The following is a 17,625-nucleotide window of genomic DNA, read 5'->3' as shown; positions in this document are numbered from 1 at the left end:
ACTGGGCAAATATTCTTCAAACTCAGTAATATTTCAACATATCAAAACTAAATAATGGTAAGGAAAGGGGGAATAGTGTAACAGTAATACATGTTGCTACCACTGAATAGTTTTCAGGTTTAAGTAATACCTTAACTTGCATTTTTAATGATCACATTCGAGATTTCAAACAGTTCCAATTTTTTTCAATCTGATAACTGCAGCGCATTCTTTCTCTCAGAGATAAGTATGTTTGTTACTGTTGTTAAATGACTGTTCTTTAAACCATAAAATGCATTTAATAAAATTATAATCATGTTATTAAAAATGTTAATGCTATAACCTGCAAATACTACCCTTGAGACCAAAGGACTGCTACTAAGTTTATTCTAATTGGGTTAATGTCTGTATTTTCGTCTCTACTACATTTATTTTTAACAGTTGGAGGGCCAGGGATTTAGCTCAGTCGTTTTGCCGACTGCTGCGCAAGCGCAAGGACCTGAGTTCAATCCCTGGTACCAAAAAAAAAAAAAACGACAACGAAAAAAACAGATGGAGCCATAGGTTTTGCATTAATTGGCAGCAACTCTTTCTGTGCAGATGTTACTTGTTTTTCTTTCCTGTTTTTTTTAGAAATAAACATATCTGTGGAGGATCATTGATAAAGGAAAGTTGGGTCCTTACTGCAAGACAATGTTTCCCTGCTAGGTAAAATGTTTTGTCAATCAGTACCTTTCAACATTTAAAAATATGTGTGCCTTCTCCTTGGCTTTTCAGCTTAGAATGTGATTTTATTTTACAGAGATTCACTAGCATGAGATGAACAAGTTAATTTATTTAAATTTAGCTTATAAACTTTAACCTCATTGATATTTTTATGTTTAATATTACTTCAATTTACTGCTTTTCATGCTAGCATACTCTCACTGGGGAAAAATGTTTGCTTGCACTATGTAAATAAATTATGTTCTAGCCTCCCACTTGCATTCTTATTTCCACAGAGAAATTCTTGTTCCTAAACTATCAACAAATTCTCTCAATCCTTGCTTCTCCTTTTTTACGTAGAGACAGCTCCAGAGTCACCCTGGGAATAGATTTCAATGAAAATAAGCCCCAAGAGAACATAAAGAGACAGCTGCTGTACACTTACTTCCTAATTCTTATCAAGGTCACTAAAACTTCAATCCTCATTAATAAACCAAATATGTACACAGCTGAGATAAAGCAAAGTTTGCACAGAAGTTATAATTCATGTAAAGAAGTTTACCTGCATTTTCACGAGTGACTCACTCCCTAGCAAGTATAATCAAAAATGTTTGAAAATAGTCATTTAGAATTTCAGCCATTTAAAAGCTCTTTCTGCTTATATATGCTGGTAGGATTCAGAATCTTCCATAACAAATGTGTTGTCCTTTTTGTCTCCTTTAGTTTTTCCTTTTTTGAGACAAGGGCTTGCTATGTAGTTCAGGCTGGCTTTGAACTGGCGGAGATCCCCTTGCCTCAGCCTCTTGGGTGCTGGGCGTCTTATACATTGAATCAAATTTTAAATGTAGGTTGTTCATCCTATAAGCTAAAAGAGGGGTATACACAAACAAGATTACAGTTGGAAATAAGGTTTACATGCCCCCCCCCTTTTTTTAACTTAGGAACAGAGACTTGAAAGACTATGAAGCTTGGCTGGGAATCCACGACGTGCACGGCCGGGGCGAGGAGAAGCGCAGGCAGGTTCGGAACGTGTCCCAGCTGGTGTTCGGGCCCGAAGGCTCGGATCTGGTGCTGCTGAAGCTGGCCAGGTTAGCCCTGCAGGAGGCGGTGCCAGGCGCTGCTGTCTTGGCCTTGGGTGCGGGTCGCGCGGGGCGTGGAGCAGAAGGCGCCTGCCCGTCCTCTTCTGCCCTGGCTGGCCCGTTAGCCGCCGGCCTTTGTCCTTACTTTTTACCATGCTGTCTGGGCCTCGGGGCCAGATGACCGTGGACTGAATCTCCCCGAATAGCCCGACGAAGCCGCGTCACCTGTGTGTTGAGCGCTGTGCCTTTTGTCTGAGCGATGGGGAAACTGAGTAATACAATTGTCAGCCGCATGGTCTTCCATCAGGAGACCAGCTGACTCATTTAAATGGGCTTTTACCCGGTCTTCTCTGCTGCGTCCCGTGTGTGCTGTCCAGTCTTCAGGTCTTGCTGCATGGAGGGGTTGTCTATCCCAAATGGGACAAGGGCTCCTTCCCGCTCCGATTTCGGTCGGTACCTCCCGCATGCATTTTCCTGGCCTAACCCCGCGAGGTCCGCTCCCGCAGGCCGGCCGTGCTGGACGACTCCGTGAGTACCGTGGACCTGCCCAACTACGGCTGCGCCATCCCGGAGAGCACCACCTGCAGCGTGTACGGCTGGGGCTACACGGGAGGTGAGCGCCGCGTCCCCGCCCCGCGCGTCCCCGCCCCGCGCGCCCCCGCCTTTCCCCTCCCGCGCCCACGCCCGTCCGTGTCCACAGCCATCAGCGCCGACGGCCTCCTGCGCGTGGCGCACCTGCACGTCGTGGGTCCGGAGCAGTGCGCGCGGCACCACCGCGGCAAGGTCACCCTGAGCGAGGCCGAGCTCTGCGCCGGGCCCGAGAAGGGCGGGTCCGGGCCATGCGAGGTAGGGAGCGCGCGGCGAAGGCTTGTTGTGTTCGCTTAGGTTTCTCAAATCAAACACTCGCAGGCCACCCTGTTCTGGGGAGGGGACTGCCAGGGCGACGCGGCTTTGGCCTTGTTTGGATTAGCAGTGAGCGCTCAGCTTCCTCCTGGCAGTACACAGCAGGTGCCTGGGTGCAGCCGGACTCTCCCGGAAGCTGTTCGCATTACAAGGATCCAAATCCTATGATACAATAGCTTGCATTGTCTACAGTTTTCCTAAACGTATCTCATCGCCCAAAGTCTCCCTAAATGAACTTCATAAAAATGTTACGAGAACCATGCCTGGTTTTAAACTTTCAAATGTGGTTTTGATTAGGCCGTGTGTGTGTGTGTGTGTGTGTGTGTGTGTGTAAACAAATTCTATTTAAAAAACTTGAAGGTCAAAGTTTGTGACCCCAAGAGCTTGGACATTTTCATTTGTCAGGCAACTGCTCTTCCCGCTTGGCCTGGTTCCTGTCCCCATTTTACACAGTCAAGCTGCTAGGCTGTCGTGTGAGACGCACTTAGCGTGTACATACATACTCTCCATACATGCTCTCCAAGCCGCCGAGCCGTGCAGTGGTGGGAGCAGATGCATGCAGACCATGAAGTGAGTGCAGGATAGTGCAGTGCTTATTGGTATGTACGCAAATGCAAATGTGTGCCCTAAGTCTGGATCATAAATATGTATTGAAATGTGTGTCAGTACTTTGCTCTGAGATTTTTATTCCTAAAGAGAAAACATTTACTAAATTAAAGACGTTTTAGAACCGCCTTTAAGAGATATGATTAGAAACAGATTACGTGTTTATAAACACTTTCAAATTTGGTGTCTTTCCAGGAAATGAGCATTACAAGGGAAACTCTAAGTAGGAGAAAAAAGAGGATGGTTTTCTTTTTAAGCCCTAAGAGTCCGGTGAGCGCACAAGTTGCAAGCTAGACCCAGTCTGAGAACTCCTCTCGAAGTGCTACTCCATGTAGCCCCACTTTACCCCTGCTGATAATAGCTTGTGTACTGCTTTTCAGACATAACCCTTAGTCTAAATTAAGAATATGTGCATTCTTAGTTTCATTACTTTAGCCTTGAAGTATTTATACCTTTAGCTCATTTTTGAAATTTTATTCTTATTGGTGACTTGAATTTAATTGGATTCTGCCCCTTGTCAAAAATACATTTATTCTCCAGAATGTACATACATATCTATATATGTTCATAAAGGTACATGTATGTATATATGTTTGTGTACACACATATATGCATATGCATATATGACATTGAAAATAAGGTAATTGAACCACTGAAGGAAATTTGAAAGAGAAATCTCTCAAATGTGTGTATATGGTAGCAATAGCATCACATCTACAAGTCTCCAAAGAGCTCCTATCAGGAATCACTCATGCATTAAAAAAAAACACAACAGTTAGTTTTATCACCTCCAAGTTAGACGTCATACAAAGTCTCTTAGAGTAAAGTTTTTCTTTACTCGTAGAAGTTTTTTCTTCAGCACATCTTCATATTCCCCATTTGGGGATATTGCTTGTGAGAAAAATGAAACTTCCCAATAATATATAGAATTATTTTATCAACTGAAAGCTTTTTATTTGACTTGGTGAGATCATCTGAGGACAGATTGGGGAAAGGAAAAACTGATTTTAGAAATAAGTGAAGATGTAATGGTTTAATCATTAAAACAGTATCACGGTGCTTTTTACTCAAACATTTTCTGTATTTTTCAAATTTTGTTTTGAACATAGTTGAAACACCAGAAGATCAAAATAACTAGAAATGGATTTTATTTAGTAAATATCAATGGTTGCTTTATCCTGCATTCAACAAAGGGAAAGCACATTTTTATGGATAAATTAATGCTTTGGCAACAGTGAGCCTTCCTCAGTGAACGATGCATACTGCAAAACCCTTGGCTTTTCCTGTGTGTCTCAGGCTCCCTCGGCTAATTCCACAGAAAGGCCACCGTGGCCTGGAAACCTCAGTTTTCTCTGTTCCTATTTCAGATGCAGTGTTCCCCGGGTCGTGTCTGTGTTTATGTACCTTTGAGGTGCAAGTCAGTGGAGGATAATGCCATGGAATTATACTCATTATTTCTTGTTTTAATTAATTTTTGGTACATTTTAGGTATAGAATACAGTTACATTCATCATTGGGATCTTGTACCTTTACGTAATCCATCTTGGTTCTCATTTTTCCCCCTTCCCCTGCCCTCCCTTCAACCCCTCCACCCCTCCCTATTTACAAAGACTTTGTTTCTATTTTTCCCTTTTCTCATATTAATTCCATTCCCTTCTTTCCTTTCCCCTACCCCTCGCACTTCCCCTCCCCCTTTGGACCTGTTGTTCCTCTCTCACATTATCTGTTACGCGTTTTGATCCTTGTTTACGCTTTCGGTTTCTCACACCAGAGAGACTATTCGGCGTCTGATCGCGCCTGTTATTTCTGGACTAACGCACGGCTGCTGTGCCTGTCTCTTCCCAGGGGGATTACGGCGGCCCGCTCATCTGTGAGCAGCACAAAATGCGCATGGTCCTCGGTGTCATCGTTCCCGGCCGCGGCTGTGCCATCCCCAACCGCCCTGGTATTTTTGTCCGAGTGGCCTATTATGCAAAGTGGATACACAAAATAATCTTAACGTATAAGGTACCACAGTCATAGCTGAAGTGCAGGTACCTGAAGCATCCATTCGCACCCGACACATTCACAGGAAGAACTCAGAGGACGTGGAGTGGAGTTGTCACCTACAACAACCCTGAAACAACTACTTGAGTGTCGTGTTGTGTTAGGATACTCATTAATGCTTATGAGTGTTTCTGTTGTTTCGTTTGTCAGTGTTATTTTGTAAATGTTGAAGTGAATTAAGGTACATGCAAGTGCAGTAACATAACTCCTGAAGATACTTGAATGGATTAAAAATGCAAAAGGTATAATTGCTGGATGATAAAAGATTTAATGGACTAGATCAGTTAATCTCGCCAGGCTGCTTTCCAAGGTTAGTTTCTTAATGACGAGTAAACCTAAGTTAAGCATTATTTTAACCTCACCCAAACAGTTTATACCTTGTGATCTTAAATTGTAACTCTGTATTAAATTCGGTTGCCTTTCATATGTCATATGCGATAGCTCATTCAGTTCTGTCACTGTGTATCCTGAAACAGTGGTAGACGAACTCACTTTTACAAAACCCCACATCTGTTACACGTACCCGGGTACACTTGTACAGTTCAAATCATGGTGTATCTAATGTAATCTCTCAATACTTTAGAGGTATGTATCTGTAGTTTTTCTTCAAGAAGAACAGGAGAAATTTCTGAAGATCAGTAGAGATGTTAAGGGCAATTAGAAGACAGAAGTGACTATCTTCTGTACCCAATCTATAGATGACCTCTACTGGTGATTTTGTAAACTGAGATTAGGACCTGCAGAATTAAATATTGCCTAATCTAGGTGTTTACATATTTATTATCCTCCTTCTTTCATGTATTTTCTAATTCTTAGAGGGAAGAGACTAATACATGTATTTATATTATTTCTTTCCTCAAACTTTAGGGTCACATATTTATGCAAGATATTTGTTGATCTATGCTCCAAAGTATTTCTTAAATTTTCAAATTGTATCTAATGTGAAGAAATGTAAAAGTGTCTTGGTCATTAAAAAGGTATTAAAATAGCTTCATTCCAAGACTTTCTGCTGTGATTGGATTCTAGTTCGCACTCCTTAAATTTAAAATATATAATATATATTTAAGAGGAAAATCTCCATGTGCCTCCAAAAAGTTCTATTAATAATCTACCATGTTATGCATTAAACTAAATATCAGAGCAAAAAATAAAAATATTTTTCTCAACCTGGAAATATTTTAGCATACTAATACTTTATTGAAGTACAGGAAAAATTATACAATGGAAGTAACTATTTTGTCTAAATCTGCATTCAATTATTTCTTAAATGTAGAGTTGCATCTGCTGAATCAGATATTTTATCAAGGTATCTTCACTTTATCTTATTTCGTTTAACACAGGTCTTTCCTAATGCCATGGGAAATATCCATTTAAGTTTTGTGCTCTATATGGTAATAGCCAAACTGTTCTATTTATTATTCATTCTGTTTGGCATGACTAGCTAATAATCATATATTTGTCAAGAAGTGAGATTGAAAAGGAGCCATGAAATAGGCTCTGAATTTTCACAAAATCTTCTTGTATCGACCAGGAATAATTTGAGTGGTTTGGAACCACTTTCCCATTTCTCTGGCTTGGTTCTCTTAAGTCATGAAGCCAAGGCCATGAATCCAAACAATGCCCTAATCATTCTCCAGCGTACTGCAGCCTGGAATAAGCTGGTTCTCAGTTTATGGGGAGTGTAGTCCACAGAGGACAGGACAGTGAATACAGAAATGCTTATGCAAATGATGCCAAGTTTTTGTTTTCTTTAAGAAGATACTTTGGTAATGAAAGAGATGCTGGCATTAAGAAACATTGGAAACAAAGAGTCCCAACTATTAAGCTACATATTTATCATACCAGTAAAAATTTTATAAGAATTGCCATACATTAAAACACTTACATTTAAAAATATTTCTTTAATGTCATTTTCTGTAAAACTCCATGGAAAGAGATAAGGATTAATTTAAATGCAAGATCCAGCTAAGTTTTTAGATGTTTTGAACTCAGTGCTTGCCATCTTATGAAAGGGTAAAAATAACATGAATAAATCACCAAACAGGGTACACAAGTCAGTTCTCACCTTGTTAGGCTTAGTTTTGGATGTAGCGCCGTGGATATGACTGACCACACAGGACACCCACATTATGTTAGCCGGGAGGACAGGGCATAACATCGTCATTCCCGGCTAAAAGATTCTATTAGTGGGTGTTTTTCTCTGAATAAACTACAAAATAATTAAAAAGTTCAGTTTATCTAGAAATCTCCTATTAATAACATGGAAAAGGGGCCTTTTAGGTTACAAGTTTTTGATGCTCTGTTTCTTTTGGCTGTTTGAATAACAGTTTTATGATGTTCTAATTGTAGACATTTTCTTACGTCTACCAGAAATAGAAATGTACAATTAAAATATTTGTCATAATGCCTCTGCTGTGCAGAAGCGATGATAATCTTTTTGTATACTTCTTTAATTTTATTGTAAAATGTATAATGACTTTTACCTATTTGCTGCGGGCAGGTCCTCAGTGAAAGGGTTTCTATCGAGTTGCTCTCTGGTATTAACAGGCTCTTGCTTGTTGTCTGAGTGTTTCCAGCAACCAAAGGAGAATGTGAAACACTGCAGGCAAGAGGCGATTGACCATGGCATGTGATAGCACAACTGTATTTCACTTATTCCTGTGAATATTTCTTGTTGGTACCAATGGTACTGTACAAAGTGAATGTTATAACCACAACATTCTCTTGAAAAGAACACTGTCAAGCATTGAGAAATGGCTGTCAGGCATTTTCTTCTGGTTTCTAAACTTTTTTTAAAAAAAATAATAAATACTACTTATGCAATATAAAGATCATGAGGTAAGGGGTTTTAATAAATTCCATACTACAAAGCCTTACATTGACTTACTGAAGTTCAAAGGAATAATTACTTTCAATTATTATATATATTTATAGAAAAACTCACTTGAAGAATTAAATTGAGTAAAATGACATATTTGTCTTTTCAACATTAATAATTTTAGTAAATTACTTTTCACGATTTAGTCCCCCCAGAAAAGAATTTAGTTCTCAATATTCAACTAATACACAAAAACGTTAAAAATTTCTAGACCTTGCAACTCTTAACAGTGTAACTTTTAAATAGGTTCATTTCCATTTGCACATAAAGTTTCTGTCTTTAGGAAACTGAAACTAGAATACTGTGGATACTATGAGTGTTGTATGTGTAAATAGGAAATCAATAAGCTGCCTATTGAGTGGTAGAGCTGGATGCTTACCTGGAAAAAGGGACACTGTGGTTATGACTTGTATTATAAAGTTTCTGTAGTTGATAAAGTTGTTATTTTTATAACCATGATGATATTATTCCTAATAATAATAAAATATTTTATCAAAATGCTTCCTTTCTGTCTTGTAGTTATATTTATGCATATACTTCTGTCTGTTCTAGGACTTTAATTCAGAAAACAGGAAAACATTGGTGTCATGGACAGAAAGGACATGTACTTTGGTGCAGGAAATAGAATATAAATTATTTATAGAACTAAGACAAAAATTTATTTTATTCCAACTTTTATCCATTGTAATATCAGTGATTTTCAGTAATCCAGTAATTTGGTTTCTCTAATTCCAAAACACATTTAGTCATTTATTGTGCTTGCTAGACGGGTACTACATCATGACTTGCCACTATTTACACAGTATTGTCATGAATGTTCACTTAGTTTCTCTCCCATTTCACCGTATATTGCAAAAGTGATTTTAATTTATTCCATTTTTCTGGAAAGACTCATCTTGGTCCGCATTTGCTGTGTTTCTGTTGAGTTCTATCATGGCTCGGTTCTTTCATCCCCTACACATATCCCACGTTGACCTGTATAACCCTAAAAGAGCTTCCCACCTCTCTTTTGCCAAATTTCGAGCCTGGCTTGCAAAAGGAACATTAAACATTTTATTGTAAATAGCCTGGACTTTCGTTTTGCCTCTTACATTTGCAAATATCTCAGTGGCACATATTATTTATGTGAAGGTAATCTCAAGATAAAATGTGTAGTGGCAGTAAGAGCGCAAAGACGGGGGAATTATGAGGACTGTTACTGCCTAAACCATCTGACAAGTCAGAAAACCTAGCAAAAGAGAGAAATTCCCTCACACTTCATAGACTTGAAAAGAAGTATCACATCATGCGTTACTTACATATGTAATGCTTTCTTTAGTAATTGATAACAATGACAGCAACTAACAAAGAGTGAAACGGACACACACCCCAACTCCAAAGTGGACGCAATCACCTTCCCATACCGAACGCTCATGGCTACACTTCCATCTCTGAGCACGGCTCCACATGCCCACCGCAGGCCTGAGTCTTCGGTCCTCACCTCACTCCCGACATTCCGGCCCCGGCCTCAGGAAATTCCCTGGGTGACTCTGTCCTTCACACCCCTGCCCGGAAGGAAGTCGGAAGTCAGCCCTGCCCTGCCTCCACCAGTGCAAGTGCTGGGTGTTTGAGAAGTGCTTCCTTTTCACATATTGCAAATAATTTGCATGTGACTAATCAAGTTACCCTTTATTTTACTTTATTTATTTGTTTATTTATTATTAGGAGGGCTGGGGATGGAATGCAAGACCTCAGGCATTTAGGCAATTGCTCTACCACTAAGCTACATCCCAGTCTTGCTTCATTTTTTTTTTTTTTTTTTTTAAATTTTGAGACAGGGTCTTGCTAAATTGTCCAAGCTGGGCGTGAGCTTATCCTCCTGCTGCCTCATTCTCCTAAGTAGCTGAGATTACAACTGTGTCCCACCACACCCAGCCATTTGACTTCCCTTTCGTGCGCAGTCAGCTCCACTCAATTTGTGCACCTGGGCCATATCAGCATCACCTTTCACACACAATGGTATTACATATATATTATAATTAATAAAATTTATTCTCTTCATAATGTTAAGAGATTTTCAATTTTTAAAAAATATTATGCAACTCTTACTGAAGATTAGAAGTTTTAAGCATTTGTATCGGATTGCACTTTTAGATTTTAATTAGGAAATGGAGCTATATTTAAATGGTTTATTTAATATACTCTACTAGATGATGCATCTGGAACAACTTGAGGCCATAATATTGTGTGAAGTAAGTCAGACACACAAACTCAAATTCTGAATGGTTTCTCTTGTATGAAAATCCCTGTACACACAGCAAAACAGAAGGCAGATAAATAAGTTTCAAATATTGTAGGTGAGGGACTAGGTCATGGAGTTGGAGGAAGTAAAGAGGTGAAGGAAAAGAGGACAGAAAGAAAAGTTTATGGGGCACTGTGTGATTTCTTGGTATATGTATACATTATGTGACATTCACGAAAGGTAAGTATATCTATTTCCTCAAATATTTATCATTTTTATGAAAAAGTTATTTTTGAGCTAACTGCATATGTATACCTGGAGGCGCCCCACACCAGACTTGCTTTTGTCTCACTGTGACTTAGTAGACCTTGAGAAACTTTCCCCAGCTCCTACCCCAGTCTCCCTAACCTCTGGACACCACCTTTCCATTCTGCCTGTGACATCGGATTTCTTAGATTCCAACTATTCTGAGAGCATGCAATATTCTCTTTCTGTACCCGGTTTATCTCACTTAACATAATGAGCTACCATTCTGTCGATGTTGTACAAATGACAGGAATTCTCTCGTGAGGACTCATAGTGCCCCCCTGCCTTTACCTGCTTGCTTTCTTCATCCACCCCTCCACTTCCACCAATGGACACGTCAGCTGCTTCTGTTTCCTGACTCCTGTGAACAGTTCTGCAATGAACATGTCCATGCCTTGAGGCTACACCCAGTGGTGGGATTACTGCATCATATAGTAGTTTTATTTTTAAATTTTAGGGGCAGAGGCATATTGTTTCCTTAATGACTGAACTATATTTACATTACTACCAACAGAGTTGAATGGTCAGTGGTTCTCTTCTGTCCAAGTTTTTCCCAACACTTGAGTTTTTTCTTTCTTCTTTTCTTCCTCCCTCCCTCCCTTCCTTCCATCCATCTCTTCCTTGCTTTTACTTCTTTCTTTCTCCCTTTCATATCTTTCTATCTTTTCTATTTTTGGTCTCTAATTCTTTGTTTTTGACAGTAGTCATTCATATTAGAGTAGGCAGTATCTCTTGTGGTTTTGATTTACATGTTTCTGATGATTAAGAATGTAGAACATTTTTTTATATGTGTGTTGGCCATTTGCACATTTTCTTTAGAGAGATGTGTATTTACTCACTGCTCATTTTAATCAGATTTTATTTATTTACTTATAATATATTTATGTTTGCTGTAGTTGTGTGTTCTTTATATATTCTATGTGCTACCCCATTGTCAGATGTATAGTTTACGCATATTTTAGCCAGTTCTCTAAGTTGTGTTTCTCACTTTTGTTTGCTTCCTTCACTGTGCAGCTTTTTAGTCTGTGTAATCCCATTCACTCATTTTTGCTTTTGTTTTCTGTGTTTTTGCTGTCTTATCCAAAAAATCCTTGCCCATCTCAATAGACTTAGGCTTTCTCCCTGTATTTTTTTTCCTAGTACTTTCATTACTTCATGTCTTATATTTAGGTGGTTAATCCATTTTGTGTTGATTTTTGTAACTGATGATTTAAGGTCTAATTTCCTTTGTCTGCTTGTGGATTTTCAGTGTCGATTGTTAAAGCCCTCTCCCTATTGCACACTCTTGGCAGTTTTATAAAAGATCAGTCAAATGTAGATTTGTGCGTTTACTTCTAGGATCTCTATCCTGTCCCAATTTTCTGTCTCTGTTTTCATGTCAGTGCGTTGCTCCTTTGATTATAGCTTTGTAGTATGTTTTAAAGTTGGGCAGTGGAATGCCTCCTGCTTTTATAACCTTCAAGATGGCTTTGGCTGCTGAGGGTATTTTTGTAGTTCCATACAAACTTTAGGATTGCTTTTTGTAGTTCTGCAAATTGTGTCATGGATACTTTGATAGGAACTGTATTGAATCTGTTGATTACTTTGGGTGGCATGGACTTTTAACGATATCATTTCTTTCAGTCCATGAACATTGGATGCTTTTTCATTGTGTGTGTGACCTCTTCAATTTCTTTCATCAATATTTTCATTGTAGAGTTCTTTCATCTTTTTTGGTTGAATTAATTCCTGAGTATCTTTTGGAATTGTAAATAGGATTACTTTTAAAATTTATTTTTCAGATAACTTGCTTCTGATGAATAGAAATTCTACTGATTTTTATATGTTGATTTTGCATTCTGAAACGTTCCCAAATTTGCTTGATAGTTCTAATAATAGTCTTTTGGTAGAATCTCTGGGATTTTTCTATATATAATATCACACCATCTAAAAAACAGTGATGATTTGACTTCCTCATTTCCATTTGGGTGTCCTTCATTTCTTTCTCTTGCCTAGTAAATCTGGCTATGACTTTCAGCACAATGTTGAATAAAAGTGGTAAAAATAGGCTTTCAACAATCTTGTTCCAGATCTTACAAACAAAGCTTTCAGCTTCTCCTCATTCGGTATGATGTTACCTGTTGGCTTTTCATATATGACCTTTATTATGTTGAGGTATATTCCTTCTATACTGGGTTTTTCATAGTTTTTAATCACAAAGAGATGTTGAATTTTATCAAGTACATTTTGTGCTTCTAATCATGATCCATTTATTCTTTCAGTACTGAAGATTGAACCTAGGGCCCCCTGCATGCTAGTGCCCTACTCTGAACTACTTTCCCAGTCATATGGGTTTGTCCATCATTCTATCAATGGGATACATTACATTTAGTAATCTTCTTATGTTCAGTTATCTCTACATCCCTACAAGTAATTATTCTTCATTATTGTTAATAATCTCTTGATATGCTGGTAAGTTTTGTTTGCTAATATTTTCTTGAGGATTTTTGTTCATCTGTGTTCATCAAGGATATTGTGCTATAGCTTATTTTTTGGGGGTATCCTTTTCTGGTTTTGGTATAAGGGTATATCTGGACTTAGAAAAAGAGGTTGCAAAACTTCCTCTAAAAAAATAAGTATTAACTTTAAAAAAGTTTACTTATATTTATAAAAGTGGTTAAAAATAAAAATGGAAAATTGGACTTCAGTTTGCTAGTGGATAAAGGTGTTTACTTTATCAAATTAATGCAGCTTAGATTATATTTGTGAACATTTTCCCATCTGGGTTTTCCCATGAAGGGTTGATGTCATAACATGAGGGGAAAGGAACACATCAATTATTGCAAAAATATCTTCAGCCAACAGTAGTCTCAGCTGTCAAGCATAAACTCATCTACTGTGAAGTAGAGTTTTACAACATCATCTTTGTTGCTTCATTAGCAAAAAGTTTTGTTTTGTAGGGGTTTTTTTTAACAAAAAAATCAACAGAGGTAGCAGTGAAATGAGGCTCAATTGACAATTTAATTTTTCTGTATGTTTTTAAAGTTTTTCAAGGATACTGCCAGGTTTTCAGACCTCCAACTTTTTAGATGGTTTGAAGTCTAAATGTAGTCAGAGTTTAGAATGCATTGATGTGCTCTACAATGAGGAATTTACATCCTGTAGAAGAAAGTGATTAGTGATTTAATAATAAATGGATTTTTGACTTTATAAAATAATAAAAATGATGAAGATCTGCAGATCGGAGAAGAGAAAATTGAAGAGTGTGATTTATATTGTTCTTTGGTTCTCCAAAGAATCATTCTGAGGGGAAATGTTCAATTCCTTTTTGTTAAAGTTAAGAGAGGGAAAAATAAGATTGACGTTTCAGTCAGGTAGTTTAGGTAACAGATAGTAGTACGCCTCATCTGTGAAGGCTGTAAAATACATAAAGGGTCAGGAAAACTCATGAGCTGTCTAACTGCAGACATTTGCTAAAGTAGGAAATATTTATCCAATGATTTAGGCAAGATCCTCCCAAACTAGTTCTTACAGAGCACCATTCTTCAGGACACTGAAAATCCTCATGTACTGCAAAGAACTGAAGGTCCAGATTTGAATGAGAACACTCAGATGCTCTGTCCAGGCCATGATGCAGCAGGATAGCTAAGAACTTTGGTGTTCACGTGTACTGGGAAGGTACATGAGGGAGCAAGGCCAGCATATCCTTCACTTGCTGTGCCACTAGGAGTCAGAAAGGCCACTACTTCATTTCACTGTTAGCCACACGAGTTCTGCTAAATGTGGTCCAGGAAAACTTGATTTACCATTTGAACGTGAAGTAGTGGTACCTACAAGGTTTGATATCTCAACTGTCTTCCTAATCTGCACTGTTTTTTTCTCTACACAAATGCCTTGCAGCAAATGTTTCCATTTGGTTAAATTTCCCAGATCAATCTTTTTACATGATTTGCTCCTTTTTCCTAAATTAGAATAAAATTCTGACATCTAGGAAGATTTAACATGTATTTTGACATACATGTATCATCTACTGGATCTTTCCTATAAGTAACGTAATAAAAAAATTGGTTACACAAGAATATGAAGGTGATCTATTTTAACACCATTAGAGATTTAAAAAACTCTACTTTTTTTCAGCTCATTAGTCTTCACAATAGTTCCTCATCTGTTGAAATGCCCAGCTGTGAATGCAGCAAACTAAGAGAAAGGAAGACAAATAAATGTAGTAAAATAAAAAGGAAGAAAAGATCTGAAACATTAGAAGGGATCAGAGAGACGTTTTGGGGAGGCTCTTACAAATCTCCAAAAATAAGGCCAAAAAAGTTTCAAAGCACGTTTCTCCTTGATTAGCCACTTTCTGTCTTGACCCAATTGTTTGTGTTTCTGAAATCCACCCATGAACTAGAGTCGCACTGCAGCTGACAAGCGTGTCCTGTGAATGTGGCCCTTCCATTTTACAACATGCTATTTTTACTCTTCCACCGTCATTTTTTACCTGTTACCTTGATATCGGTGATGTTTCTTCCCAGCTTTATCAAGGTGTGGCTGACAAATAAAACTGTGCATATTTAGAGCGTGAAATGGGATGTTCGATTTCTGTGTCCAGTGTTAAATGATTTCCATAGTCAAACTATTTACCACGTCTGTCACCGCCCCTCATGGCCACGCTGGCCAGGTGGGAGGACTGCAGGGAGGACCCTTGAGTTCTGCTCTCAACCAGCCTCAGACCTGCCACAGCTGTTTAGGTACCCACGGGGCTCACAGGGCTGCAGGCTCCAGTCCTTACTTGCCCACGAGCTGGAACTTCTACCCTTTGTCCGGCAACGGGGAAAGCCAATCTTTGTACAGAAGCTGGACCCTGAGCGGCGACAGCACCTGTGTCGCCTCGGAAGGCTTGGGCACCTTCCCAGTGCCACGCCTTGCAGGTGAGCTGGCCGGGCCTCAGGGTGGCAGCTCCGGGAGGGACCGAGCACAGGCGGCGGGGAAGGAGGTGGTGGTCGCTCACCGCTTGGAAGTGCTCGGTGACTTTAAACTCCTAAAAGGTGCATCCATCTGGTTTACTGAAACCAGAATCCTGAAAAACACCTTATACCTGTTTTGTTCCCCTTTCCGCTTGGAAACCATCACCAAGACCAACTTTAGCTCCCGAGCGAGCTTTACGCCAGTTACATCTCCCACCTCCGGTGGCTTCGCGCCGTGATATTTTCTTTCACTTTCATCACTAAAATATTCCCCAAATCCGCACCCCCCCTTCATCTTTATCCCATTTCCAGAGGACACTAGTAGAAACGCAGCTCTCGGTCGCTCTCCTACTTAAAATCCCCGAGTGTGCTCTTGCTCACTGACCAACACCTGCCTGCACGGTCCCTGCTGCTCCTCAGACGCCTCTTTGCTTTTGAGCGCTGTTTCAGGGTCTCCGTAAGTTCACTTCTGGGATCTGGCTCAGCTTTTTCCTTCCTCGAAACCTTGACATCTGCTTTTCTTTCTGCATGGAATTACCCTACCATCCCCACTTGTTGCCTGACTAATACCTGATTCATCCTTCAGTTTAAAATTTTTCAATCACCCCCCGCCTTCCCTGGTCCAATTACACATTCCAGAAGGTGATGTACAGCTTTTTTAAAATACCGACCTCACTTAATTAACTTGTTATTAGCATATATATATATTTAATAAGGTCTCTCCTACTAGATTATAAGCTCTCTGAGAACATGGTCCAGCTCTATATCTGTACACATCTATTTTTTAGTACTGGCTATAATCTGTATCACACATAAATATTTTTAAATGAATGCATCTATTTTTATTCAGCTGTAAAATACATTTATAACACAATTTCTACATTTAATTTACATTTGAATAGTAAAATCTACAAGTTCCTTTGGTGGTGACATCGAGGACTCTGCCCTCTATTGCTTTTTAAAATCCATGCATATTTACTGAGCATTTGACTTTCACTCTTGTCATATGGACAAGCTTGGGAGAGCATCTTGAAGCAGGAACCTGGAAGCACAAATAGCTTCTCAAGCACATTAAGATTTTAGTAAGATTTTGGCTCATTCTTTCCTAACTGATGAAGGTTTTTTAAATATTTAATGCTGAGAATTTGAATGCTAATTTTTTAATTTTACAAATACTCTGCATCATCACATTGGTAGGTGTTTAACTAAGTTTATATTTCCTTTTCTTTAATCTAGTCATTTCTTCAATGTTTCCAGATGTCTGTGCTTTTAAATCTTGCCCTTATTTCCTTGCATTCCCCTAAATCTTATGACTCTTTTAGTAGATTCAGAGGTTCATTATTATCAAGAAAATAATACAATTTTTACAAAAGTGAGACCACAGCAATTTTTGGAGATGAAATTGTATAAAGTTTTCTGATGTGAAACCGACAAGCATTTCATCATGGTAAGATTTCAGTTATATTTGAAGCTGAGCTAATGAATAGGTAATACTTATTCCATGATTACTGTTTGTGGGGCTCTCTCTAATCATCATGGTAATCAATCATTGCCACAATTTCGCTGGTGCAGGTTCTATAACTATATCCATTTTAAACACTAGAAGGTGTTCTGATGACTTATCATAGGGTCATCTGTAGGGGTGAAATTTCAGTATTAATTCTGCCTGCTCATTTGCAGTCTTGTCTTCTAAACATTTAATTTAATTACTTTCCAGAAATATAGGAAGAAGGGGGAATTTATTTAGGCAGGAAAAATGCCCTCATCTAGGCAGGATATGAGCAAGAAGCTACTCAGAGATCAACTGATTTCCAGCAGCCCATGAGCAGGGCTCCGGCCTCCAAGGTGATGAGAGCGAAAGGCTGCTGCTTGCAGTGCTGTTGCGGGGTAAGTGGAGTTCGCAGGCGAGGGCTCCTCTCCCTGTGATGGAGACGGGGCATATGAAATGGTAAGAACTGCAGA

At 39.0% G+C, this 17,625-nt stretch overlaps 1 protein-coding gene across 3 annotated transcripts in view; it reads left to right on the top strand.

Annotated features, from left to right (window-relative positions):
* Positions 1–8,696, top strand: part of Hgf (hepatocyte growth factor) — a 74,288-nt gene extending 65,592 nt beyond the window's left edge. The window contains exons 14-18 of one of the 3 annotated variants that reach the window (XM_004839760.3): positions 613–687; positions 1,626–1,772; positions 2,270–2,376; positions 2,464–2,609; positions 5,118–8,696. In XM_004839760.3, the coding sequence (XP_004839817.2) occupies positions 613–687; positions 1,626–1,772; positions 2,270–2,376; positions 2,464–2,609; positions 5,118–5,294 (652 nt within the window). In that variant the 3' untranslated portion in view covers positions 5,295–8,696. The remainder of the gene's footprint in view (positions 1–612; positions 688–1,625; positions 1,773–2,269; positions 2,377–2,463; positions 2,610–5,117) is intronic. The other 2 variants (XM_004839761.3, XM_087206749.1) reach the window with 2 other exon arrangements.
* The last annotated feature ends 8,929 nt before the right edge of the window (positions 8,697–17,625 follow it).

The sequence above is a fragment of the Heterocephalus glaber genome, unplaced genomic scaffold (assembly GCF_053883595.1).
Source record: "Heterocephalus glaber isolate CG9 unplaced genomic scaffold, H.glaber_assembly_v1.0 deba00000678, whole genome shotgun sequence".
Taxonomy (NCBI): domain Eukaryota; kingdom Metazoa; phylum Chordata; class Mammalia; order Rodentia; family Bathyergidae; genus Heterocephalus; species Heterocephalus glaber.
Note: the sequence above shows the minus strand (reverse complement) of the source record. Positions and strands in the feature narration are given on the sequence as shown.